General features: G+C 45.8%; 1 protein-coding gene across 1 annotated transcript in view; it reads right to left on the reverse strand.

The window, feature by feature from the left end:
• Iqgap1 (IQ motif containing GTPase activating protein 1) overlaps positions 1-26,776 on the reverse strand; it is an 86,075-nt gene that overhangs the window by 22,250 nt on the left and 37,049 nt on the right. Inside the window, exons 4-22 of the mRNA XM_034502526.2 lie at positions 26,676-26,753; positions 25,040-25,116; positions 22,189-22,256; positions 20,713-20,826; positions 20,048-20,226; positions 18,543-18,627; positions 17,693-17,856; positions 16,656-16,740; positions 13,741-13,904; positions 13,410-13,570; positions 12,798-12,922; positions 10,576-10,739; positions 5,697-5,787; positions 5,363-5,530; positions 4,604-4,746; positions 1,314-1,484; positions 537-620; positions 374-445; positions 215-284 (exon numbers count right to left, since the gene is read on the reverse strand). Coding sequence (XP_034358417.1) covers positions 215-284; positions 374-445; positions 537-620; positions 1,314-1,484; positions 4,604-4,746; positions 5,363-5,530; positions 5,697-5,787; positions 10,576-10,739; positions 12,798-12,922; positions 13,410-13,570; positions 13,741-13,904; positions 16,656-16,740; positions 17,693-17,856; positions 18,543-18,627; positions 20,048-20,226; positions 20,713-20,826; positions 22,189-22,256; positions 25,040-25,116; positions 26,676-26,753 — 2,263 coding nt within the window. The remainder of the gene's footprint in view (positions 1-214; positions 285-373; positions 446-536; positions 621-1,313; positions 1,485-4,603; positions 4,747-5,362; positions 5,531-5,696; positions 5,788-10,575; positions 10,740-12,797; positions 12,923-13,409; positions 13,571-13,740; positions 13,905-16,655; positions 16,741-17,692; positions 17,857-18,542; positions 18,628-20,047; positions 20,227-20,712; positions 20,827-22,188; positions 22,257-25,039; positions 25,117-26,675; positions 26,754-26,776) is intronic.

Raw genomic sequence — 26,776 nt, forward strand, 5'->3', positions numbered from 1 at the left:
TTCCTTAGTCCTGTTATTGTTGGGTTACCACAGGGGCTACCTCGGCAAGCAGGGAGACATCTAGCCTCTTGTTAGCAGAGGGGCTGAATCACAGAGGCACCCTTCCCCCAGGCCTTGCCTTCAGGACAACCAAAGAGCTCCGTGTAGAGTGCCCAGGACCTGAGGGCTCCCAAGCACTGCCTCAGCTCCTCACCGCTGAGCCACGGTTACTCACTGAGAGTCTTGTAGTCATCACGAGCTTTGTTCGCCCGAATGAAAGCCTGGATTTTAATAATGTCATTTATCTAGGAGCAAAGAAGACATTTTTACTCATTTGTCTATCAAACACACAGAAGAAGCCACCTGAGCAGCCTGCTGTACCAAGGCTACTTACATGGTCTCGGAAGTACTGTAGGCGATCTCTATAGCGCTTTCTAGCTTGATGCATCCTGGCAAGGGACTGAATCTGTGGAAGAGGGATTCTGGAACTTAGAGGGGGTCTCTTCAACACACCATGCTTGCACCCCACATGGACAAACCCTGCTGGGCTACCATACCTTCACAACTTCATCTTTATGGGAGTGCAGGTAAGCCAGCCGATCTTGATATGCCTTCTTCTGTTTGTATCCTCTCCACTGTGACTAAAGGCACCACATAGTACACATGGCATTATTTTCAAAGAATCAGTGAAAGTTAAAACAAAGAAACAAACAAAAACCTCAGCTTGCTATTCTCCAAATACAAGAGGGAAGAAGGCCCTCCCTCTACCAGACCACACCTCCCTCAGATCACAATGGCTGTTCTCTGACATCAATACAACAGTACACACAGTTTTGTTTGGGGGCTTTGGTGCTGGGGATCTAATGTCTGGCCTGTGTACACTCTGCATGTGCTCTGCACTGAGCTGCACTCCTCACCCACACTTGTCACACATGACTCACTTCTTTGTCATCATTACTGTTGCCAGGTGAGGGAGATACACAGTAGTGTACCCATTTCACAGATAAGGAAACTTAAGAGTCCCATGGTGTCTAGCAACAATGGAGCCAAAATTCCTAATTCAATTTTTCTATTACTGTTCCTGAAGCACTATTATTTTATTTATTGTGACTATACTATATCACTATCATATGTACTATAGAGGTGCCAGTATTACCCACAGACATGACACTCCTAATGCCTCTTGCTACCAAAGCACAATGATGTAATATCACAAACAGGAGGTAATCATCCAAAGATGAGAAAAGAGGTAACAAGAAAGACACTCACACAATCAGTTTTATAGTGACAGTTTATTCCTCCTGTTCTAGAGGCCTGCTCCCTGTGTGAAGTACCTGAATGCAGGTGATGGCGGGGATCTGTTTCTTCAGAAAGTTCATCCGGGACCGGAATTCCTGTCGAACGAGGTACCCACGGCAGCAGGCTTGCAGCTTGGTAATCAAGCCTTCGTTGGCTAGCCAAAGCTGCTCTCGGTTATATGCAGCAGTCACTCCAGAGATGGAGCTCTGAAAAAGCATTTGGTCACATTCAGGGACAAGAGAACGGACAAAGCACCCCCAGAGCACACAACTGACTTCACTCTCCTTCCACCTACGGCAGATCTTCAGTTGAGTATTAGGCATGAAGACCTCAGCCGTGTCTCCCAGGGCCAAGCTGATTTGTTCATTAATAACGAAGTAATTAAAAGCCAGGCCTTTAACTCATTCCTTATTCCTGTATCCGTGACCCTCATTCTCACTGGCACATGGTACTAGTGAAAAACCTGAAGTAAAGTGCACAGGATACCCCCCAACGCACGCACGCAGCTCAGCAGCCCAGAGGGCTTCCATTGTTACTACAGGTAATGGACAATAGGAAAACTTTCGAATAGAGGAATAAAATAATCAAGATTTATTTTTAGAAAAAAAGCGCCAGGCTGGAGAGATGGCTCAGCGGGTTAGAGCACTATCTGCTCTTTCAGAGGTCTTGAATTCTATTCCCAGAAATCTCATGGTTCATAACTATCTATCTGGGATCTGATGCCCTCTTTTGGCATGCAGATAGAGTACTTATATAATACATAAATAAATATTTGAAAGAAAAAAAATCACTATTGGCAGAACAGCTAACAGACTAGAGAAAGATGTGTGCCATCTGCTGACACACAAACACAACCCTCTTTCATGTGTGTGTGTGTGTGTTCGCGCACGCACACACACAATTATTTTTATTTTGTTTTTGAGATGGATCTTGGTATATGGTCTGAGCTAGTTTTTAACTCTTATTCTGCTTCAAACTCCCAAGTACTGCAATTATAGGTTATATACATTATATATATGTTATATGTGTAGATTATAGGATTACATATGCATATGCAGATGTGTGCACACACAAGCATGCTGGAAAAGAACTGTGAGGAGAGTAGAATGAGGTGAATTAGAATGCTACTACTGTGCCCAGTAAGAAGGTCTGGGCTTGAGTGAGACTGGAGCTGGGAGAATGTTTAGGAATGTCCACTTGTCTCATTACCTACCAATATGCCCGTCCTTTCTTTCCTCAGTATTAGAAATGGGTTTTTGGGCCCTAGCATGCACACCCAAACCTCAGTATGTTAAGTGCTTTGGGAAAGCTCACAGAGGAGAGCATAGAGCACACCCTGCTGCTTTCCCTTTTCTCTCAGTTTCTTCCTAGAACCTACTCTGACAGTGAGGATTCCAAGCTGTCCTGGAGAATGCTCTAAGAATGAAGGAGCACCAAGCCCAAAGGCTCCTGGAGCTCTGATATCCTGAGGCCACACCCTCCGTAAATGGCTGAAGTCCATAATTACCTTCTGTAAGAGGGACAAAACAAAATGTCACAAGCCTCTAACCTCTTATGTCAGTTTCTATTATTCTGCTGTGCTGTCTGAGGTATCTGGGCTTCTAGATGGAAGGTCAACTTGATGGTGTGAGAAAGGCTAAGATATGGAGGCACGGATCTCAGGTCAACTCACACAGGATCCACAGAATGAGATCATGGTAGTGTGGAACTTGGTACCTGACAGTGTCCTCTCTAATCGCTTACGAGCCTGGTAAGGTGAAGTAGTGATAGAGGGCCGGCAGCCAAGGCAGGCAGACACAGAGATGAGGCAGCAAGAGAGATTCTGAAAGGGCATCAGAGACAGGAGGTTTGGAGAGAACTGCATGGAGGGTTTTGCAGAGACTTCCTAAAGGCATCTGATAATTCAAAGACTGTTGCCAGATACTAAGGAAGGCACCTTCACTAAAGATGCCAGGCAAAAAGCTTTCTGTTGGGAGCTAACAAGTGGATGGCAACAGAGAGAGAACTGGGGGCAACCTAACTTTCAAGACACTTAAGACAGGGTGTGAATGCAGGTTAGGTCAAATCAGAGAAACCCTATAGGCTTTGCCTTCTTTTTTTCTTTTTTTAAAAGACAGGGTCTCTCTCTGCCTCCTTGCATGTTCTAGAACTCACTATGTAGACCAACTGGCCTCGAATGCACAGAGTTCTGCCTGTTTCTGCCTTCAGAGAACTGGAATTAAAGGTGTGTGCCATCATGGTTGGCTGGTCTCCTTTCCTTCTTTGTTTTTGGGTAAGGCAGACATGATCTGAATGTGGGCCAATACTTACAAACAGTCTTTAGAGTAGCAGCAGCAACACTGCCTGGGAACTAGTTAGAAATGTGGCCTCCCAAGCTCTGCCTTAGACCCGCGGGATCAACCTCCACACCCAGCACTTGAAATTCGGACAAGTATAGTAACAGAAACTATGAGGAGTCAAGTCTTGCGGGAGCCAGAGAGGATGATAACAGACATTAGGCAATAACATGCCAGTGAGAGACTTCCCTTCTGAGGGCACTCGATGAAGGCTGGGTGTCCCGTAAGATGGCAGTGCAAAGTCGGGTATGGAGGTGCAGTACTTGCCAGCCACTGGCTTTAGAGGAGTAGGAGGATTAGGTCATGTGCTAAAAGTCAGAGAGGACCATCACTCCAGTCCTGTGAGTCAGGTCTTGGACCCATATGCAAAGCACTGTCTAGGCCTGGCTGTGCCTAAGGATGTTAGGGAGCCTCTCCAGTCCTCAGCCCAGCATTGCTCTCTCCCCCTGCGGTCTCTCTGGCTGCGGCCGCACACAGCAGTCAGCAGCATGTGTTTCTTTCCGTACAAGGTCCGGGTTTTTCCACCCTCCGTGACTTTTCCACCCTCAGTGACTTTCCCCTTTCTGTCCCGAACATTCTTTCCTCTTTATTCACCTGTTTAAAATGTCAGTTTGCTTTCCTCCAGGACAGAATTAAACTTCCTCTAACATCTCCATGTGCTAGAGGCCCCTGTCTCTGCCTGCACTCACTGCTTGTGTTCTAAGCATCAGGTTTTTTCAATACTGAAAAGCCGGAGGCAGAGCAATGGGTCACCCAAGTTTTCTTTAATAACCATACAGTGAAACTCACTGAATTGTACAATTGACATGTTTTCAATTTCAGACTTCATCACCTCCCAAACCACTAAAACATGATTATTCCAAAATAATTCATTGCACAGTCTACATTTGAGTCCAGGACTACCAGCTACAGGTATTTCTCCTCTGAACCTAGAGTAACCCTGAAGCACTTTCTCTAAGATCTTTCTTATGTGAAGAAAGGTGGCTTACCTGGATCTCCTCTCGAGAAAGCTGCACAGAATTCTGCACAAAGTCTGGGGGCTCAGCCCATCCTCCTGCTTGCGTCTCCAGATTGTGGTAGTAATAGTACCCGCCTTTCACCCAGTGCTTCACCCACTTGCTGTTATTGTCTCCTGGCAGAAAATAGAGGAGGAAAGACGGTAACGCAGAGCCACACCCCCACACTCATACAGCCAACACCCAAGGATTATTCTATAGTCAGCTTTGAGAACCTAAACATTTTCCAAAACCTGTTCCTTGGATCCAACTCATCTCATAGGTCCACTGAACCTTGGCTAAGTACTGTCTAGTCTATGTCATGCATGTCATACTATAAAAAAGAATCGCCTAGGAGGTCACATTAAAAAACCAACCAAACTCTTCTTACAATTCCTCTGCCTAAGTCCTGCAGTCAGAAAACTGTCCAGAAAAGATGGGCCACTCATCCTTCAGCACTGCCGTTCAGGAATGAGAGCTACAATGCCTTCTCTGCTATGAACTTCTTTCAACTGTCCACAGACTCAGATAGAGCTGCGGGCATCCTAGGAAAGACACACAGCCAACTATCTCAGATCCTTTCCATGCGCTCATAAAATTGGTCTAGTTCACACAGCTGTCTACAAGTGTTCAGAGTTTGGGACTATTTCTTGCAAAGTGAGCCTAAACACTGTTTATTCACACTAAATATCTTTGTCTCCTCATATGCTCAAGTGCTGAGCTCAGGGACATATGTAGCTCCCCAGGACCCACCTGCTGCTAGTCTTTTCTTCTTGGCTTCAGTCAGGTCACTCTGGTACGTTTCCCCACATTCGGGGATCACTCCATATAAGCCAACGTCGGGAGAACGAAGGGCACTCAGGGTTCTGCCAACATCACCACTGTCTACTGCTTCATTGATGGCAAAGATTCCTAAGGCAACTGTCTCGAAAGAGAATTATTAGTGGAGCAGTTTAGGAGCTGTCTACATTCACATGACTTCACCCAAGCATACCCAGCCACCTACCTTGCCTAGCAGACCTAAGGCACCTGTCATCCTCACCCTCCACCCACACACAAGCAAGACAACAGACACACAGATACTTACACCTCTGTGCTTCTTGGGTGTCTTTGTTGGACTGACAGATTCCACCTTGAATTTCATCCAACCATAAGACAGCCGATTCATCCTGCGTTTCCTATGCATGATTGAAAGCAAAACAATAATAAAGCCACGGTGACCATTAGAGTATGAGTAATGAGGACCTTCTGGGACTCGGCTATGGAAGAGAAGGCTCCACAGATGAGCCATGGGTTATGTGAGTGAAAAGAACCAGGCATCAAAACTCCTGCCCTAAGTTAAACAGGAAACGGGTCGGATGCAAGCGATGGATGAATGAAGAGAATCAAACTGTTCGGGAAGCTGACAGCAGTGGAGGAGCAGGAGCAGGCACTCTGGGAAGGGATCCAGGGATTTGTACAGTATGACAAAGGCCAGAGTGTATTAATACACTCGGTCCAGAAAGCTTCCTTTGCCCTTGACATACAGAAGCAGCTCAAATTCTCCACTAGAGCTAACACTTTCAAGACTGTCATGTCTTATGTAACCAGGTCCTTTTAATTCTCACATTTAAAACCTGGAGTTACTGTCACTGCAGGTGTCACTAGATCATAGTCTAAACCTTTCTGGGTTTTTTTTTTTAATTGTTGTTGTGTTAATTTTTTTGTTGGGTTTTTTATTTATTTCTTTTTTGGTTGTTGTTCGTTTCTTTTTCCTTTTAAGACAGGGTTTCTCTATGTAGCCCAGGCTGTCCTGGAACTCACTCTGTAGACCAGGCTGTCCTCAAACTCAGAGAGATCCACCTGCCTCTGCCTCCCAAATGTTAGGATTAGAGGTGTGGGCTACCATGCCCTGCTTAAGCCTTTCAATTTCAATCGCCTGCTGTAAACTAAACACATGTTCACACACAAGGATTCTGATAAATGGTGACAAGATAGCCAGAAAAGCTGTGCAGTCTGAGCTGATTCCTGGGGTCAGGGGTGATGGAATAGAACTGGCTTGTTTCACTCTTGCTATAGTTTATTTTTCCTTAAGCTAACATATAAGAGTTTTAATACGGGACTTTGATGCATATACCATTTTATTATTCATCCCATCCTCCCTGATCCCCCCCCTTTGCTGGTCTCTTGTCTCCCCTCAAATATTTTTTCCTTATGTGTTCATGTTACACATGCTGTGACTTCAAGAGCTGAGAAGTCAGAGACCCAGGGCAGATGGTCCTAGACTGCAAGAGAAGCTGTCCACAAGCCCTACCGACCAAAGCAGAGACACTTGCATGGGCTGGAATCCAGCCATTGCTGGTTCACTGTTAGGCTGATCTCACATGGATTCCAAGCAGAATCAGCCATCAGCAGAGCTGGGAGGCTGAACACAGCCTTCCCCTGCTGAGAGAGGGCTGGCAAGGGTTCTGACTATTCACAGTCCTGTCCCCCACTGCCACATGCAGACTAAAACAAGAGCTGTGGTTAACCCTTCTTTCACGTTTAATCCTCACACAAAAGAACCAAACAATGGTGCTAAGGTATGAAAGGCCAGAGAAAGAATAGAAATTGGTTTAGGATATGCTAGCACTGGTTCCTGGTGGCTTACAGGCAAGCATGTCTGTGTAGCTGGGAAGAAAGTTTTACAGGTCACTCAAGTACATAATATTAAAATATTAAAATGATTCTCATCTTAGGCATTCAGACTCAACCACCCAGGGACTGGTAATTCAAGTCTTAGTAAGTGCTCCACAGGCACCAATTTCAAGTGAGAAAAAGAAATGACAAGGATGAAATGGCAGACTAGGGACCTCTAAGAAACCTCTCACTATAAATGCAACAAAATGGTGCCTAAAAATGGCAACGGTTAGCTTTTCTAAACTTAGGAGATGAAGGAAGGCTTGCAACAGTTAGATCTGGCACAAAGGCATGTCCCATTGGGTGAGAATGTGAACTCTGTGCTGCTGCATCTTTCCACAATCGATTTGGTGTTCCCTGGGAGGTCACCAGTGCTTACCCTCATCCCTTATCCTCACTGAATATGACCAGGGCCTTACCCAGCTCTTTAGCATCACGGATGCTCTTGGGTTGATAAATAACAGTCTTAACAACACTAACCAAAAAACTGAGAAGGAAAGTCTGGAGAAGAGGTATTTAAAGAAAGCTGTGAACTCGTGACCCATTTCTGGATGGGAATCAAGAAGGCCACATTGGTACATGTGGGGATGCAGAGACTCTTCTAAAAGTGATTGTGAATATAGTAGAGACAATGACACACATTTTATAATGATGAATTATATGGCCTGCAAATTAAACTTCAATAAAATCCAAAGTTCTAAGCTTGAGGGTCTGACCAAGCTTGGAGGGAAAGCCATACAGCTGTAAACTGCCTACTGAGCTGAAAGCACAAAGGGCCCTCAGCAGGGCAGAGAGGCTTTACAGATCTAGGGACTCAAGGACACCTGTCCAATTGTTAGTGAATCACAAGCTGATTAGGGAGATTTTCGTGTATGTACATGACAAAGACAGTTCACACAATTCAGAAAAGCCACCGAACAGCTGCAAGCACCTGCAATCTTCTCAGGAAACTGAAGCCAGCCCCTATCTCAACAAAAACCCTAAAACACTAAACAAGTGATGTATGAGAGCAGGAATCTGATTTCTGGAGTTAACACATTATCCATAGAATGTTTGCCAAATAAACCACACAGCAACAACAAAAATAAAGCACGCAGGGACTGGACAGACACATACAAACTCCCCCACAACAGAGGCTACCACTGAAGAGCCTCAAGCTGAGCCTGTGGGCAAAGATCAGCTATTTCATATACGTTAAAGAATAAGTGAGGATGGAGTCAGACACCTAGCAGCATCAACAAAGAGAAACCCCATTCTTAAACACGGAAAAGTACAATAACTGAAATAGATTTGGTTGTGTAGAAGGGGGAGAAGTCAACTTGAAGACAGGTCAGTTCTGATGCTCTAGTCAGAAAATTAACAAGAAAACGGAGTGAAAGAAAGCGGGAGAGACAAGTGAGCACTCCAGCAGGGTGACTTCTAAGCAGCCAGCTCCTTCAAAGGGAAGGATACTTGCCAGCAACAAAGGATATACAACAGAATAAGGGCTCAGGAGACGGCTTCTCTGGTGAACTTCTCTAAGTCCTATGATAACCACAGACACAAAGATGCCACCGAGAAAAGCACGTACTAAATATTTTGTGTGGGTTTTTGACTGTTTCCAATTTTTGAGACAGAGTCTCATGGAGCCCAAGCTACCCTTGAACTGTGTAGCTGAGAGAGTGACCATGTTTTCCTGACCACATGCTACCACACCCAGCTACAGACTAAATTTAAATTACAATTTTGTGCTTGCTAAAATTTAGAATTCGATAACTATTTTTAACACTATTCCCTAGATGGTTTATAGGACTTGGAAGCTAACAAATGCCTTAAAAAAGACAATTCTACCCGAAGTGCAGTGTACGCACCATGATGTTCCACAAGGCTCCCTGTAGCTACCCTACCCCTTTCTCTTTTCCACGGCAAAGGAAATGCTTCAAATGCCACTCACAGGCTACAATTTGGACAAAGTTAAATGAAGCCATCACAAAAGTCAATATATCGCATGATTCTATCTATATGAACTGTTCTGAATTCAAAATCCATAGGACAGGAGACTGATGGTTGCCCAGGGCCAGGCGAGACTGATCCATGAGGGACACCTAACAGGTACAGGTTTCTTCTGTGGATGATAATACCATAACAGTGACTGTGAGAGTTTCACAATTCTATCATTATACTGGAAACCACTGACATGCATTTTTAAATTGTGAGTTACATGGCATCCTACTACAGATGGTTGTGAGCCACGACGTGGTTGCTAGGAACTGAACTCAGGACTGCTGGAAGAGCAGTCAGTGTTCTTAACCACTGAGCCATCTCTCCAGCCCCGTAAATTATATTTTAATAAAAGTATTGGAAAGCAAGAGTTATGGTGTTCGCCACTAAAGTTTAGCTTCTATCTTCTTCCTCTGACCCACTAATGGCTGTCCTAAATCTATACATAATTGGTGTTTTGGTTTTGTTTGAGGTGTTGGGGAGCAGACACATGGCCTCACGCATGCTAGGCAAGCGCTCCACCACCGAGCAGCACCACTTACATGCATCTATCTACAAAAGACACGGACTAGGCTTCTCACAGAAGGACCAACCGAGAAATCCAAAAGTAGGACTCTAGAACTCCCAGTAACAGACACCGTAACCCAGCAGGACTGTACACAGCAAGGGGCTGTGGATGAATGTCGCTAGCATGTCAGACAAAGGAGGCCCGCCACAGGAAGGCACACAACAGACGGATGTGCTCAAATACAGACTCAAGTCAACTGTGCTGTCTAAAACTGGAAGAGTGGGGGACCAAATGGGAAGTATGGACAGAACGGAACATGAGTGAGAGTTTTGGGATGCTGATAACTCTTGCTATACAATGTAAACATCAATCACACAGTACATTTGCTTCTTAAAGTTTATACAACCAAAATACTTCATCTGATTTGTTCAGGATCTTATTATATTACAATTAACCTGAGCAACGTCAGCTAGAATGGGAGAAGGAGAGGTAGCGGTGGGAGGGAAAGCCAATCAAACGAAGTAAAAAAATGCCATGAAGAAACCTGCAACTTTGGAAGCTAATTAAGAACATTAAATTTAATTTAAAATGGAAGGTTGCTACAGAGACATCTACAAGAGAGGAATGTGGAAAATACCCTGAGTTCCCAGGAGGTGGAGCCTTTGTCTCTCTAGTGGCCAAAGATGAAACAAGGGTAACACAGTGGCACAGCTCTTCCCAGAGGCTGACTGCTGAGTCAGAACAACAAGGGGTGGGGATGGGTGTGTGGGGAGGGGGAGGGGGAGGGGGAGGGGAGGGGGAGGGGGAGGGGTGTGCTTACCTGGGCCTTTTCTCTCTTTGCTCTGATCAGTGTGTCTTGATAATGTTGTGCCACTTCTGGAAGAACCCCCTCGAGCTTAGCTGCAGGGATCTGCAAAGCCTGCAGAGTCTTCTGAGCATCCCCTTCATCCAGGGCTTCATTAATTAAACCAATGGCCAAAATCCCTAAGGACACAGAGACAAAAGGCTATGTAGTAGTAAAAGAAGTTAGAAAAAAGTCAAGCCAAGAGTCTCAGCTACTCCGGAGGTTGGCAGAAGAGAATCATGTGAGCCCACAAGTTCAAGATCAGCAAAAACTGTGCTAACTCCGTGAACCCACCTGAGAGCAATCGTGATTCAAACTACAATTAAGCAACACCGTAGCTCAAAAAATAATTTAATTTTTGTTTCATCTAAACTCCCTCACCCTATCCATTCCTACAGGAATGCAGGTGTTTCTGTTTCATTTTTAAAGCTTTAAAGTGATGGGGATGATTTCGTTTCAGTCACACAGTGAAGCTCAAGTAGGCTCTTGCCCAGCCCAGGCCTCCTGTGTGCTGACATGCAAGCCTGGGCCAGCACTGCTGAGGACCACAGGCTGAGGAAGGGACAAGGACAGATGAAACTGGCTTCACAGCTCTCAGAAACCGTCAGATGTGCAAACAAAATCGTTCATCATTTTTACTGAATGAAATAGGAGGTGTGGGGACCTCCTCCCTAGGATTACACAACAAATGACAGGCAGATTGAAGATCTAAGCACAGGACTTTCCATCCCACTCTGATCTCTTCCCACAAATCACTTGAGTGTTTCTCACAGGAAATTAAAATTGGAAACACCCACTCAGGCAGCTATGCTACTTTGGGGAGGACTCTGCTGTATGTTGCAGTATTTGGCTGGTCTCTGCCCTGGTTTCTGAGGGGAAGCCTGGAATATCCTAAAGAGCATCTGTCATTTATGGTACCTCCCACCACACCTGAAGGTGTGCCAATGGAGGCATCATCCTATGGTGGGCCTCAGAACTGTTTCATGTAGGGCTGACCATGCAGGATCTAGGAAGTCATGTAGCTTCATAACTACCAGATCCATGGTCAGTAATTCAGCCAATCACGTGTAGGTCATAGAGTCAACTCTGGATATCCAAAGCTCAGATGAGTCCCCAGTCAGTGACTATCAATCAGGAAGATGACACATACGGAGGCCACAGGAGCTCTGTATTCAGAACCCTCCCAGACACAGTCCCTGGCTCTTGTCTCTTGCCTCCAGATTGATACCCTTTATATCCACACTGCAGTCCCGAGTCTCACTGATTGTGAGTTCTTTGAGCCTTTTTAGCAAACCATTAAACCTGAGGAGGCAGAGGGAATCCTCATGCAGCTAGTTCAGAAGAGAGACCTAGTTTGTACCGGCAGCTGATGTCTGACCACAAGTGGACTTGTGGAAGACTGTGTGCCCTCAACCTGTACCAGATGGCACAATTCAGGCAGGTTGTATTATATACTTGTTAAAACTACTTGTTATATGCTATATAGTTATAATTATCTCTTATAGCTATAACAGACCATGCTCAATTCACCTCCCCCAAATTTTATTTGTTTGAATTTTATTTTGTTCTGTGCAGCAATGTGTCCTGGAACTTACTCTATAGGCCAGTCTGGTCTTGTACTGAGCGATCCACCTAGACTGCCTCCTGAGTGCTGGGAAGGTATTCCCCATCACTACTGGTCCAAAATTTATTTATTGGACACATAGCCAATAAGAAGTGTACTGAAAACAATACCTAACCTTAGCTAGTTGAATGTTATATAATTATACAAACATATGTGTGAAATACATAAACATTTGTATTTTGATATTCCACTCAAAAGCCCTTGTAGGAGTAGTATTTAGAACCAGCTCTTGTGGTGTGTGTATGTGTTTGTGTGAGCACCGTGTCTCTGCCTGCTGCAGGTGTATGTGCAGATGTGTGACATGCACTCAGGTCAGAAGTTGATGTCAGGTTTTCCCCTAATCACTTGGCTGGTTGATGAGCTCCCGGGGAGTGTCTTGTCTCTGCCTCCCTTCTCCCCAGTGTTGGGGTTCCAGATGTTTGCTGCTACACACAATTTTTACCTGAGTGGTGGGGATCTACACCAGGTTTTCATGCCTGTGGGGCAGGCACTTTACTGACCAAGCCATCTTCCCAGCCCCATGTCACCCATCGTTAAAAGTAACGTTTTCTGAGGGGACGCGGCAGTTACTCACGCTCATGTTCCTCATGGACCACGAGGTTCACATGGTCCACACACGCCTGGATGTCATTCCATGTAATAAATTCATTATTCTCTGCATGTGCCTGAGCCTTCAGCTTCATCAACTCATCGAGATATCTGTCCCGGCCCAAAAAAAAAAAAACAAACAAACAAAAAAAAAAAACAGTGTAAAAAAAGAAAAAAGTCTTCAGAATGATTATTCAATGATTATAAATGTTCTAGAATATGGGAAGTGTTGGTATAAGTTCTGGGACTGCAGAGTGACCTTAAAACGTAAACACACAAGGAAACCACTTAGTCTCTAAGTTCTAGGAGACCAACTCTAAAACCAGGGGACTCATCCAAAGACAGACAGACAGACAGACAGACAGACAAGAGGGCCAAGCTGGAGAGGAACACAGTAGTAGAGGTACTCTTCAATATGTGTAAGGCTGGGATTCAAACCCAGCACCAACAAAAACAAAATGTCATGGTGTCTGTAATGTACTGATATTATGAAGTCACAGTATAAAGACATAAAGCCTAGAATGAAAATTGGTGTATACACAAGAAGACAGAGGTAACCGCCATGCAGTGGACCTGAGCACACACTCTGGGCCCCCACCTTTGACAGTTTTCTTCCTCAATATTGGTAAGGCCTGTAACTGAGCTGCTCAGCTGCTTCCACACCGTGTTCATGTCTCCTGACTCCAGCGCCCTGTTGATGAGGGCCACGGATGACAGCATCTCCACAGCAACAGTGAGTTCAGGATGGGTGAGGCTATGCTGTGCAGGACAGGAGAAAAAGTGAGGAAGGACACTCCCCAACAAAAAGGGAGTTCCACATGAAAGCTGAGTTTCTGGAAAAAGCTTCTACCCAAGCACACGGAGATGTGGGTATTAAATTCACTTCCACTCCATTCTGCTCCCAAACAATACAGGCTCAGTTAACTTACCTCAGGACTCTGCTGCTGCAGGGTGGCCAACTCCTTCTGATAAAGATCGGCTGCAAATGGATACACCTGGGGCAGCTGGGCTTCAGGATTCATTAGCTCCAAAACGGTCTTCTCGGCGATGCCCTTCTGGATCGCCGAATTGATTGCTGCCACTGCTGCCAACCCTGAAGGAAAACAGGTCAGCATGCAATGGGCTTAGAGCCCTGAGCAGAAACAGTGTCTTGTTTTGTTTTTGAGACAGGGTCTCACTCTGTAGCTTTAGTTGCCCTGATCAGGCTAGGCAACTCAGAGATCTACCTGCTTCTATCTCCCTAGTGCTGGGATAAAATGGGTGTACCACCATGCCCAGCTGCATTTTTAAAAAGATTTATTTTTATGTTATGTGTATGACGTTTTGATTGCATGTGTGTATATGTACTGTGTGTGTGCTTGGTGTCTATGGAGACCAGAAGTGGGTGTCAGATCCCCTACAACTAGAGTTACAGAAGGCTATAAACCTGCAAGCTGCCATGGGAGTGCTGGGAACAGAACCTCGTCCTCTACAGAGCAATAAGTGCTTTCAACTCCTGGGCCAGAAACACCATACACCACCCCCTCACAACTGCTTTAAAAGTATTGTGGAATATATATGTATGTTCACATGCATGTAGATGCGTGTGGCAGGATGTGTGGAGGCCTTTGATATTGGGCGCCTTGATCACTGAGGCAGGTTTCTTGCTGAAGCAGAGTCCGTTGTCTCAGGCTACTCTGGCTATCCATCTTGCCAACTATGCACTGGGATTACAAGGCAGCTGTCATGCCCACTGGGTTTTTACACAGATCCTGAGAATTAGAATCCTGGTCCTCAAGTTTGAGCAGGAAACGTTTGGCCTGCTGAACCATCTCTCTAGAAACCCACACTCCCATTTACCACACACACACACCCCCCCTCCAAAAAAACCACTATGGAGCCCTAGTCTGCCTTTATTCACAAAAATTCTCCTACCTCAGGAGTTGCTAGAATTAGAGGTATGGGCCACCAAGTCTGGCTAGGAGGTACCAATTTTTATAGAATAAAGTTCCATTCTGTACCTCTGGTATCTGTCATGATGCTTGATGTGGAACTCATCTCTAAAAACCCACTACCTCATTGAAGATGGCAGTGGCAGTCTGAAGTGGGGGTGGGGTACAGTAGCAACAGCAGGGGCATGGACTCCAGAAGGAGCAGAACAGGGTCTTGCTGGGCAGAGATGGAGCCAGGCCCAAAGCTAAGCCTGCACAGAATGCAGAGAGCCAGAGAATGACTTCACTGCTGCCGAGGCCATGGGAGCAGACACAGGCCTCTTGAAGTTGCACCTGAGCCTGTGGCTGAGTTGAAGATCTAGAGAGCCAAGCACCCACACTGCAAACCACCTACCATAAGGATTCTTCTTTGGCCCACTCTGAGCCTATGGACCGGACTCTATGAGCAAGGATGCTTCCTAACTTTGATATGCAGAGCCCACCCGCAGCACAGGAGGCTGTACAGAGCAGCAGGCCATCATTCCAGGTACCCCGTGTTACCACCCAGTATCTGCTCTCAGGCAAGTGACTGATTTATCTGGCACCTAATTTCAAGCTGGACAATGCTGGGCTAGCTCTGTCTGGTCTGTGGTTGAAAGGCAGCTTTAGGAGCCCAAGGTGACCGACCCCAGGAAGAGTAGGCACTGGGTCATATGTATTTAAATAGATGTCTTCATGCTGTGCTTGGGTTTCCTGTAGGCTGATTCTGCTATCTAGGCTACAGGCATTAAGGACCTGCTTACCTAAAAGCCAATGTTCACCCCTACCTGTCTGTCTCCTGAGCTGATAAGCTGGCACCTCTGACATACTTCATATGAGAGCTTCTTCAGTTTGCAACCAATCCCTATGTCTTGCAAGTGCTAGACTGTGCCAACAATATAGCACTCACATAGCAGGGCCAAGTTGAGGAAAACATCTGCCCCACTGCTGGAGGCAGTTCCTTCTGCCTTCCTCTTCCTCATTCTGAGAAGCCAAACCCCCAGGTTTTGAGAGTTACTTTATTTCAGGGCTGTCTGAACTTTTGCCGTCTGTGCAGGGCTCACTCCAGTACCCACAGGCCAGGCCCCTCAGCCTCTCTGAATTGGCCAGGATCTCCAGCTGAGCATGCTCAAGGGAAGGGTCACACTTGTGCAGTGGACTGCACCCTTTGTTTTCCTGCACTCCTCCTCTGTCATAAGAGATAAAACCTGGTGTTTCTCGCCTGACCTGAGAGCGATACAGCCCAGGAGCAGGAGTGCTGCAGGACAGAGCATGCTGGGGGTGGAAGCAGGGCCATGTCACCAATCAGTCACAGCTTACACCTCTGCACCCCCCTTCCCTGGCTACCTTGACATGTGCTTGCGCTTAGCCCTTCAATAAAACACAGCTTGGATCTAAAAAAGACTATTGGTCACGTGTGCTACCACTACACCAGCTAAACAGTCCTTCCTTTCCCAGGAGCCTTCTAGTAAGGCCGCCCTTCAAAGCTTCCCAACTGCATCTCAGCTCAGCCAAAACAGGTACCAGAATTCTCAGTAGCCCCTGCTCTGAACCCAGCTTTCCCTTGTGGCGCTGTCTGCCCCAGCTCCTTTCTCCTCCAGTCAGGAGTGCTCTCTCCTTTCCCATAGCCTAACACTCACCGCCCTTTCAGTGCTGCCTTCTTCAGACACTTCCCTAATTACCCAAAAGGGTTTATTAGCCATCGTGAATGTGCCCGGACCCTAGTTCTACTTTTAAAACCAGAAGAAGGCTACTGCCACCAAAACCACTTGGCTTTGCATCATGACTAGAAGGCTCAGGTGGCAGGTGATGTAACTTCAGACCCTTCAATGACATAAAGCCACAACTTCCCTCCCCCTGAACATTTCTGTGGCCTGGAGCTGAGGGACTCTTACGTCGCTGGTATTGCTGGGCAGCACTGTTGGCAGCATCCACTCCGACCTGTACCTCCTCCTTCTGCAGGGGGTCAGTCTGGCCGCTCTAAGGAAAGCAAAGGACATTGATAAGATGGTTGTTCATGCATAGGCCTCTAGACCTGAATACAAGTCCTCTTAACAGCAGTCACAAGGGACAAGGAAACTTAGTAAGCTCCAGGCTTAATGCAGCCACACTGAATAGAGCCAAAAGCCCTTGCCAAATCTGGGGTAGAGTAGCTATTGATGTGTGTGTGTGTGTGTGTGCCTGCACGTCTGTGTGTGTGTGTGTGTGTGTGTGTGTGTGTGCATGTGTGTAGCCCTGAAATGTTTTATAATTTGTAAGATGTATACTCTCTATCTTTTGTAGTACACAAAAATAGAGAAGACTTTTCTATTTGTTCCTCAGAGGAAAGCCTACATGCCCAATCCCACGAGATCCAACCTTGTAACACCTAAAGTATTCTCCTGTGTCAGTCAAAGGAAACTACTGGTGTGGGGTAATATTTTTAAAGTATTTCCTGAAGTAAAAATGGAAAAACTTGAGGTTGCCTACAGAGATTTTCCTTGGAGGAGGACTGGGAATGAGCAGTGGAGAGAGGGGCATTATGTATTTTAAAGGAGTATTTACAGATCTCCAAGGGAAATGGGGCTTTAGAGAACGTGTGTACTAGTTGAGATGAAAAGTGCCACCAGCCTAAACTAGATGAAGAAAATAGTCGTATTAGGGAATAGCCACATAAATGCCTGCGGGACAGCCTGGAATCGAGGGACAGACACCTGGAGGGATAGATAGGATGGAAGTGAGGACCAGACACTTATGGGGACAGCATCATGAAAGTAAGGACTAGACACCCGGGAGGACACAGCATGGAAGCTAGGGACACAGACAACTGGGGGACAGCGTGGAAGTTAGAGACAGACACCTGGGGGACAGCGTGGAAGTGAAGACTAGACACCTGGGGGCACAGCATGGAACCAAGAGGCCAGGAAGCCCACAGCCCCACCCACGTGCCCACCTGTCTCTTTTGCTGCAGATCACTCTGTAGCTGCTTCATGTACCAGTCGCTGTTCTGGGTCTGCAGCCCTCGGAGGCCCAGAGCCGGTGACTGCAGAGCCTTGAGCAGGGTCAGTGCACAGCCCTGCTCTAAAGCCAGGCTGATGTTGGCCAGGGCAGAAGATGCTGAGGGGAGAGCAAAGGTTTAAAACCATCTGACAATAACACAACAGCCTAGAGAATCTTCCTTCCTCCAGACAACCTCAGCTCCAGACTGCACAAACAGTCCCGTCCTAGGGCTGCCATGGCCCAAGAGCACAGGAGTCTAGAGCCAGAGAACCTGTATGCCATTAAGTGGAGGATCTCCAAGCAGACAGGTCTTCAGTCTACAGACTCCTACCACATTCCAGGCCTACTTAAAAGCTTCCAGCTGTGAATGGCTTGGCACCAACATTGCCCCACTGAACCAGACATATGTAATGCCTACAATACTCAAAATATCGTCTTTTCCAATGAAGCTTCCAAACTATGAAAAGCACACAGAACAAAGGATCTTCCATGACAATTTACAGCTTTGGACAATCTTGCTTAAAAACAAAAACAAAAAAAAACAAAAACAAAAACAAAAATCTTTCAAATTTGCACTCTGGAGTTCCCACTGAATTCACCCCGCTCTCCCCACTATGATAGAACACACCTCACTAACAGCCTTGAGGGGGAGGAAAATAACTTCTTTGGGGCTAGGGTGTAACTCAGTGGTTCAGTGCTTGCCCTGGGTTCCAACCCTAGCACCACAAAGAAAAAAGTAACTCGGGTGTCTTTAGAAGCAGCTACTCTCCTGCCTCACATTTCTACCGTGGGGCAACACTTACTATTGACTTTGTTTACATTCCCTTGGATTTCAGCTTGTGTGAGCAGCTCCTCATAAACGTCCCTTTCTCTGTCAGAGTTTTCCGTCTGAGGATGAGTGAAGACAGTAGAGATGAGCCCAGGTCTTTGAAGAGCCCAGAGAAGTATGTGTGTGCTTCCTCCCACCCCACCATCATGGCAAAACCAAGAACAAGTCTAGGTATGGAATTCAGATCTTCATGTAACAAAGTTACATGACTATATCTAGAACCACAAGACCCAGGTCTGCTTGGTACAAACAGTAAGGGGTCCCTGCACAGTGGAGCCAGGAGCTAGAAAGGAAGCCCTGGAGGAACCACCCTGCCTACTAAAATCTGGGGGCTGAACTGGCATCCTTGCTTGAGAGCAGAGGGCTTCTGTGGGTACCAGGCTGTGTGCCTCTCCCTGGAGGTACAGGCCTTACCACCTGCCTGCAAGCCTGTTCAGCACTTACTTTGGGGCTTAAATTCCTTGCTCTATAATAAAGACTTCACTGACTCCAAGGACTAAATAAACGTGTGTGGAGTCTTTGTTTATCACGGCTGTATACAGGTATGATGGAGGGGTGAGTGTGGTGTGTATGTGTGGCAGTCAGAGAACACTCCTGTTGGTTCACTCCTCTCACCTTTAACATGGGTTCTAGTTATCTCATCAGCCCTTGCTTTTGTTTTGAAACAGAGCCTTACTATGAATCCCTGGCTGCGCTGGAACTCATTCTCTAGACTGGGCTGGGCTCAAACTCACAGAGACCCACCTGCCTCTGCCTCCCAAGTGCCAGGATCAATGGCACGCACCACAGATGTTTGGTTTTTGAGACAAGGTCTCATCTGTGGCTCAGGCTGGCCTACAATTACTGACTGGAATCATTCAGCTAACCTCCACATACTTATAACAATAGTAAAAATACACTTCATCCCAGAGAATCAAAAGGAGAAGGACTCTATCAACATCACATCATCTTTCAAAAGAAAACTATTCAAACTGGTGTTAAATAACCACATACAAGTGGACACAAAGAGTTCAATACCAGAAGACTATGTACTAGGCAATTCCATTTATGAAATCTCACCTTCTAGAAAGGTAAAATGGAGTAAGAAAGAAAACAGACTGGGCCTGGCATACTGGCTCTTGCCTTTAACCTCCACACTCAGGAGGTAAAGACAGGCAGATTTCTGAGTTCAAGGTCAGCCTGGTCACAGAATGAGTTCAAGGACAGCCATGGCTACATAGAGAAACCCTGTCTCATAAAAAGAAAACAGAGACTGGTGGCTGCTGGAGTTGGGGTGGGGAGGCAGACTGATGGTGTGTGGGCAGCAGGAACTCTTGGCAGGGACAGTTAATAAACACACATCTATCAACACTCAACTGTACACTCAAGATGGGCCCACTGTACTGCGCATACATTACACCTCAATAAAATGGCTCCTAAAATGCAGAGTTACCAAACACGGAAGAGCACAAGTCAATTAAAAGGATGTTGCATTTGTACCCTGTTTTTAGCATTTGTCATCTTGTCCTGCTTGGCCTGGTAAAGCACATCCTGGTAGGTGGAAGTCAGGGCTTCTTCAAGATTGACGAGCATGGCATTGGGGTTCTTTAGAGCCGTAAACGTGTCAGCCGCAACTCTGCGATCAATAGCTTCATTAATAGCAATAACAGCAGCGTGTACTGAAAAACAAAGAAACTAAATCAAGACACAGCATATTGAGATTACAGATGGTAACGGGCACACACTATACAGACAAAAGGATACTGCGACCAGCCGTCACAGAGATAGCAGACCTCTTGCCCAGGGCTAGAGGGGCAGCTGGCCCTCCACCCATCATCTTGCATCCTTTGCACACAGTAGGCGGTTCACTTAAAATCCACTGGAATTTTCACCATGCTGAATATTCATAATATACCCTGGCCACATATATTTGCTATGAAAAGATGTTCATCCTGAACTATGTAGTAAATACCGTAAGAGAAAGATCCTCAAAAGGCACCAACATACAGGGCCTTTAATAAAAATGTCTTTAATAAAAATCGATAATCTATTTCCAAACAACCGTCGCATAGACTAGAGCAGGGCCTACACTACCCATAGATCAAAGCTGCTCGAGCCGAGACCCCAGCACAGCACAACCACCTTGAGCAAGCCCCATTTCTTACAGGCAGCCTCGTCCACTGAGAGTTCATTGGCCAGGATGCCCCCGATCTTGCTAAAGGCAGGCATCTGGATCCCATACTTCTCTAGCTCAATCTTCATGTTGTTGATTTCTTCTTCTGCAGAGAGAATGAAGACCTGGTCAAACAAGTTAAGCACCTTTTCATAACTCAAAGGGATAAAATGGCCTCTGCCTCTAATAAAGGATTAAGGAAATACTGTGGGAAAGCACTTAGTACCTGCTAGACCACGTGTCATCAATAAACATCTGCTTGCTACTATTACCAATAGCAGCAAACATAACTATAAGGCAAAAAGACCCAGGGGCCATAGTTTTTAAGAACTGCTGCTTCCAGCGCTCCCCACAGTAACCAGCGGATGAGCAGAGGCTTTAAGGGAACCCAGTGACTCAGTCACAATCCGCTATCTCAGTCTTTAGCATCCAAATCACTAGCTGCTGCTCAATTTCCTTTCCCAGGCAGAAAGCCAAATGATAAAGGAGGCTTTGACCTTTTCCCTGAGTCTAGTAAATGAGTTTCCTGGAAGGAAAATATTATAGATAAAATACTACCCATTCCAAACTCCAAGGCCAACAAAATCATCACCAGCTGAGAGACCTGACCCTACTCCTGACCAATGTGACCGTTGTCCTCTCTCCCCTGGCCTGACCATAGCAAACATACAAAACGCTACGGCTTAGAATGTGGCTCATCCCACAAGGCCCATGTTAGAGGTGCAGTCCACACCGTGGGTTCTGAGAGGTACAGAACCCTTTAAGAGGCAGGTCTAAGTGGAAAGTCCCTAGGTCATGGGTGACACCATTCTTGGGAAGGATTAAGGTTATTCTGACAGCACCTTTAATTCTCACAGCTAGCTCTCAGAGCACGCCTGGACCCACCGAGTTTTCTGATTATAGTCTTACAATACAGTCTCTGGTGTACATGCTTCCGCCAGGCTGTCTGCTAGTAGTCTCTCCCTGTCTGACTCTCCATTTGCAGTCACCAAAGCTTCTCTCTATAAGGTATTTTATCGTACTTACGATACACTGGAAATATGGATCAAAAAAACCTAAACGTGTTTCTGAGTCAACTCACTCTCCAGTCTTGCCCCTTAATTCTTCCCCAACAGGTGCTAGCTGTAAAGCCTTTTTAACAACCCATACACATTTAACATTAGCTCCACATACCACCGTTTTATGTCTTGGATGCCACTATTCTCAAATAACTAACACACATACAAAAATACATATAAAAACACTAACTCCACCAGTCATCCCCACATAAGCAAGAACAGCTTGCAATGCCCAGGCCTGTGCTCTTCCTACCACACTAGAAAGGGCAGTTCAGTTCATCTGTGTTCCTCCCACCTTCCTTGCGGGAGTATTTTCTAGAGAACTTCTCCTTTAAGACAGGCACTGTTGAACTTTCCAGGCGATTACTGAATGAGTCATACATTTTCCACAAGCCTCTGGAACGCCTTACCTGTGAAATCAACCTTTCCATACAGGTCTTGAATCTGAGGAGCCAGGCCCAGTTTGAACAGGTACAAACTAGAAGACACCAACGTGCAAAGAGTGAGGCCTCCTGCCAGAGCAGCTGTAGCTCAGGTGGAAGAGTGAGACTGGGAAGAGGAGCACTGAGGAGAGAGTACCCCCTTGCTAAGACTGTTACCTCAGCATGCTCAGGTAAAGGGGTGAGACTGGGTTGAGGCACACTGAGGAGAGAGGCCCTCCCCCACCGCATGACTGTTGCCCCAGAACACTTTGTGTCACAGTGTGAGGCACAGTAGAATGAAAGATTGCTTTAGACTAGAATTCCAGGTCCCAGTTGTGGCCCAAAGTCAACTCATGCTGAGACGCTGATGTTATTGTGACATCATGTTATAGTAACATCATGTTCGTACCAGTGAGCCCTTCATACAAGCCTTGTGAAAATGACTCAAATAGCGACTATTACTGACACGGAAGCTCAACGCAGATTAATTAAGAGTTTAAAATAAAGTACATGCCATTTTATTTATTTTAGTTCTTTAGAGAATTAAAAAAAGACTCTAGACTCTAAACTCCATGAAGGGAAAGACAAATCTCACCAACGCATCTTTCAGAGAGAAGTGTCTGTAAGTCTGTGTTGTTGGGTTGATCCCGGAGCTCAAGCAGATCAGAACCAATGAATCAAAAGAGATCAGATGACTTTACAGACAGTGGCTCAGCAAGACACAGAACCAAACACACAAAGCACATATACCGGAAGGAGCTGCTGCCCTGGCCTGGCATCTCCCATCAACCCTGCATTAGATCCCAGGACATATCTACACGGTGGCAGAACTGACTGATTCCTGTAAGTTGTGCCCTGAACTTGACCTGCACACCCTTGTGCACACACAAAATAAAATATCTTCCAAAATAACCACACCTGTAAATAAATATTCTAGATAACCTCAGTTAATTCTTACCAGGTTTTAGCAACAAATAAATTCACACTAACTTAAACTCGATTTTCATAACATGAAGGGTTTTATTTTTCTTAATGTAAGGTGAGGGATTATGGGCCTATTTAATACCAAAACCAGTGGGGTTTTATTTCAGTTTGCTTTGTGGTAGTGGTGGGGTCTTACTATGCAGTCCTAGCTGGCCTGGAACTCACTATGTAGCTGAGGATGACCTAGAACACTGACCTTTCTAACTCCAAGCTAGCATCAGTTCTCAGAAGTGTAAAATCTCAGGGAAAAGGAAGGAAAGCACACAAACACCACAGAGAATACCACTACTGCGCAGTAACTACCTCTGGATTAGAGCCAGTTAAAACTCTGTCAACGGGGAGGTGGTGCGAGAACAGCTCAGTGACAGAGCACTTGCCCGCCATAGGCCAGGTGTGGGTATGACTCCCAGCACTACCTGAAAGTTGGAGGTGGGCTGGTGGGAGGGGCTCCTGTGTTTCTGCTGGTACAAAAGAAGAGGACATTCCACAGGGTCATAAAGTGGGAATCTGTCCTGAGAGCTGCTGTTGAGGTTTTGAGTAGTTAACAGCCTCTTCCTACAGACTATGAAGAGTTGCCAACTTACCCTTCAGGAAAACACCAAATGGGAGGAAAGAATCCATGAATCCCAAGCCAGAACACTCTGCTCTACTATGTGCTTTCTAAGCACAGACCACAGGGGAGAACAATGGCCGACTTCCTCCCTTTGTCCTGATCCCATCATTAGGAAAGCACAGTAACTCCTCATCTGTATTTCAAAGAATTGAGGGCTTGGGACCCAGGCTACATCAGAGGCTACAGAAGGAGCAGAGGATTCTGCCAGCTTAGCCTCTGTGCTTGCCAAGTTCAGACAGCCATTGTAGGCATGGCCTTCACAAGGTTATCACTACAGACAGACCTCAGCACACCAAGCCAATCACAATGCTGAGAACTAATCAGGCTTTGGCTCAGATACAAGCACTTGAATTTGTTATGCTCTTAACACAGAGACGTACTAGCCACCTGCAGTCACTCTTCTGCACGCTCAAATGATGCTGGTGATACCAAGATTCCTGCCCAAGTCTCATAAAAGCCCTGAGATGGGGCAGCTAGGTGGCAGAAGGTATACTCAGCACGTGTGAGGCCCTGGGCTTACTTGAGATAAGAGGCTTCTTATAAGTCCACACTGTCTGTTTCACTCATAAAATTAACACTGAGCAAGCACGCACTCGAGTGCGCATGCGCGAGCACACACACACACACACACACACACACACACACACACACACACTCCCACTTCCTCCCCAACCTTCCTCAGTCCTAGAGCCATGAAGGAAATCTGATAACACATTATGCCACCATTCCCGACTACCCAAGTGTACATCTTCCTCTCCTCCACCCTCCCTTCAGACACAGCACTGTCTCCTGCTAATTCATTACCCTGCTGGTTCTAAGAAGTGGGAACTCGAAATTAAGTCATTTTCCATGAAATTATGCTTTACCTCCTATCATATTTGTGTTGGTATAAAAATTACTTAATGAATGAACAAGTAACAATGGAAGGTCCCAGATGGCTGACTGGATAAAGAACACCACACCCTGATTAAGATGCAGAGTTCAGAGAGACACCAGATAAAAAAAATGAAAGATTATACCATGTTTCTGCAACAATAATAATATTATGGGAATACACAAATCCCCTCTCTCTGCTCCCTAGAAAAACACAGGTGTTCGGTAAGGATAATAGCCTTCTATTCCATTTGAAAATCCTGAAGTTGATGTAAAACCTCTTTCATTCTTACAGCACAGACAAAGAAACACACTCTGGACTGAGCAGTTATCCTTAGGTGACTTATTTTGCTAAGAAGCCCTGGTTACCTGAGGGCGTGGATACAGTAGATGCATCTTGGCATGTTCTTCCGGTCATAGATATCTGTGGTTTCTGGGTAAAAAATCTAGGAAGAAATCAAAGAAGTAGACTGATTGGATTGGTCAGAAGAATCTGGAAAAAAGAAAGCCCTTTACTAAGATAGCCCAGACCTCAGGGAAAGATCTTCCTGAACATAGCCGTAACACTCATGTTTGCAGGGGAGTGAGGAGAGGTAAAGCTCTCTGCAAGGCCAAGAATATATTCCAGAAAGTAACAGGAAACAAGGTAGTTAAGTAGGTTGAAATCAGACAATTGCTATCATGTTCAAAGCCAGACAAATGGGGACTTGGCAAGTAGGACAAGGATGGACCCTCGCTTTGTTGAGGATGAAAGCAGAGCTTAGAGAGCACACAGGAAGGAGGTGGGCCCAGGCTATGCTGAGTGGGAAGAAGAAAGCTGGAGAAGCAGGCTACAAAGCTGTTGTGATGGTGGACAGATAAAAGAGGCATTTCAGATGAATGAAGAAAGTTTGGGAAAAGATTGGATGAAGGCTCTAGGGTATCTCCAAACTTCTGAGACTAAGTCAGAAGAGCCCTAAGTTCAAGGCTTGCCTGTTTGTATAGTGAGCTGAAGGGCAGCCTGGGCAACTCAAAGAGAATGTCTCAAAATATAAACCAATGAAGGCTGAGGACACAGCCTGAGGCAATTAAGGCCTGGGTTCTTCTCTTGTGCCACCACGAAACAACAAAAGACCCCTAGCAACAGCAAACATTAACATGCTCTAAATACCATTCAAAGGATGCTAAGTTGTTATCACTCATAGACGACAACACTGTATGAAAGGCAGGAAGTCATGGGGAACACAGTGTAGTAGTTTACACTGGCGTGCATTTTACATTACAGAAAAAATGGGAACAGGAGGCATAGGTGCACAGAAAGGCCAGGTAACCATAGCAACTTGGTGCAATGCATTTCCTGACATTTGTGGGACCGACATCTCAAACATACCCTTGACAGAGAAGAGCACTTGAGCAGCCTGCTCTGAGGAAGTAGAGCGAAAGCTGGCTTCTCACACAGACTGAGATCCGACTTTGAGTCAGCTCAACAGACCCATGTGGAATGAAGAGCTTAGCACTGTGCTGCGCCAGAGACTGAACGCCATGTGACATCCACAGCTCACTTGTATCCTGATTCTTTTTCAGTTACGAAAACCTGGGCTCCACAGGGAAGTCTAAGAGAATCAAAACTACCACCCAATCCCATCACACAATGAAAAGTATTGCCTTACCAAGAAAAAAAGAACAAATATAAAAGAAAACTTCTTTGCCCGAATCAAACTGAAAAGAACCTTTATCATTAAGGAGGAGCAGGCAAAAATTAGCCAGCATGGCGTTATGTACTTTTAAACCCAGTACTCTGGAAGTTGAGGCAGGAACATTTTGAGTTCCAAGGCAGCCTAGAGCACAGCTTGAGCTTGAGCTGCTGTCTCAAAAACAACAAAGAGGGGAGTAAAGGGAGGAAAGACAAATATAAGGAAGAACAGAAGGACAGACAGATCATTGAGTGCTTTGTAGAATAACTTTGCAGGTTAAATGAGGGCTACTATGCCAAAACCAGCAGTAGCACGGGGACCCCGCAGGTTACCTTAGGCAATCCGATCTCATCCATGGCATTCAGCCACTGAATGACATTATCCGTGTGTCTGAAGTGTAGGCCGGTAGCCTGAAAGAAAGCACCAGAGCATT

Source organism: Arvicanthis niloticus, chromosome 1 (assembly GCF_011762505.2).
Source record: "Arvicanthis niloticus isolate mArvNil1 chromosome 1, mArvNil1.pat.X, whole genome shotgun sequence".
Classification (NCBI taxonomy): Eukaryota; Metazoa; Chordata; class Mammalia; order Rodentia; family Muridae; genus Arvicanthis; species Arvicanthis niloticus.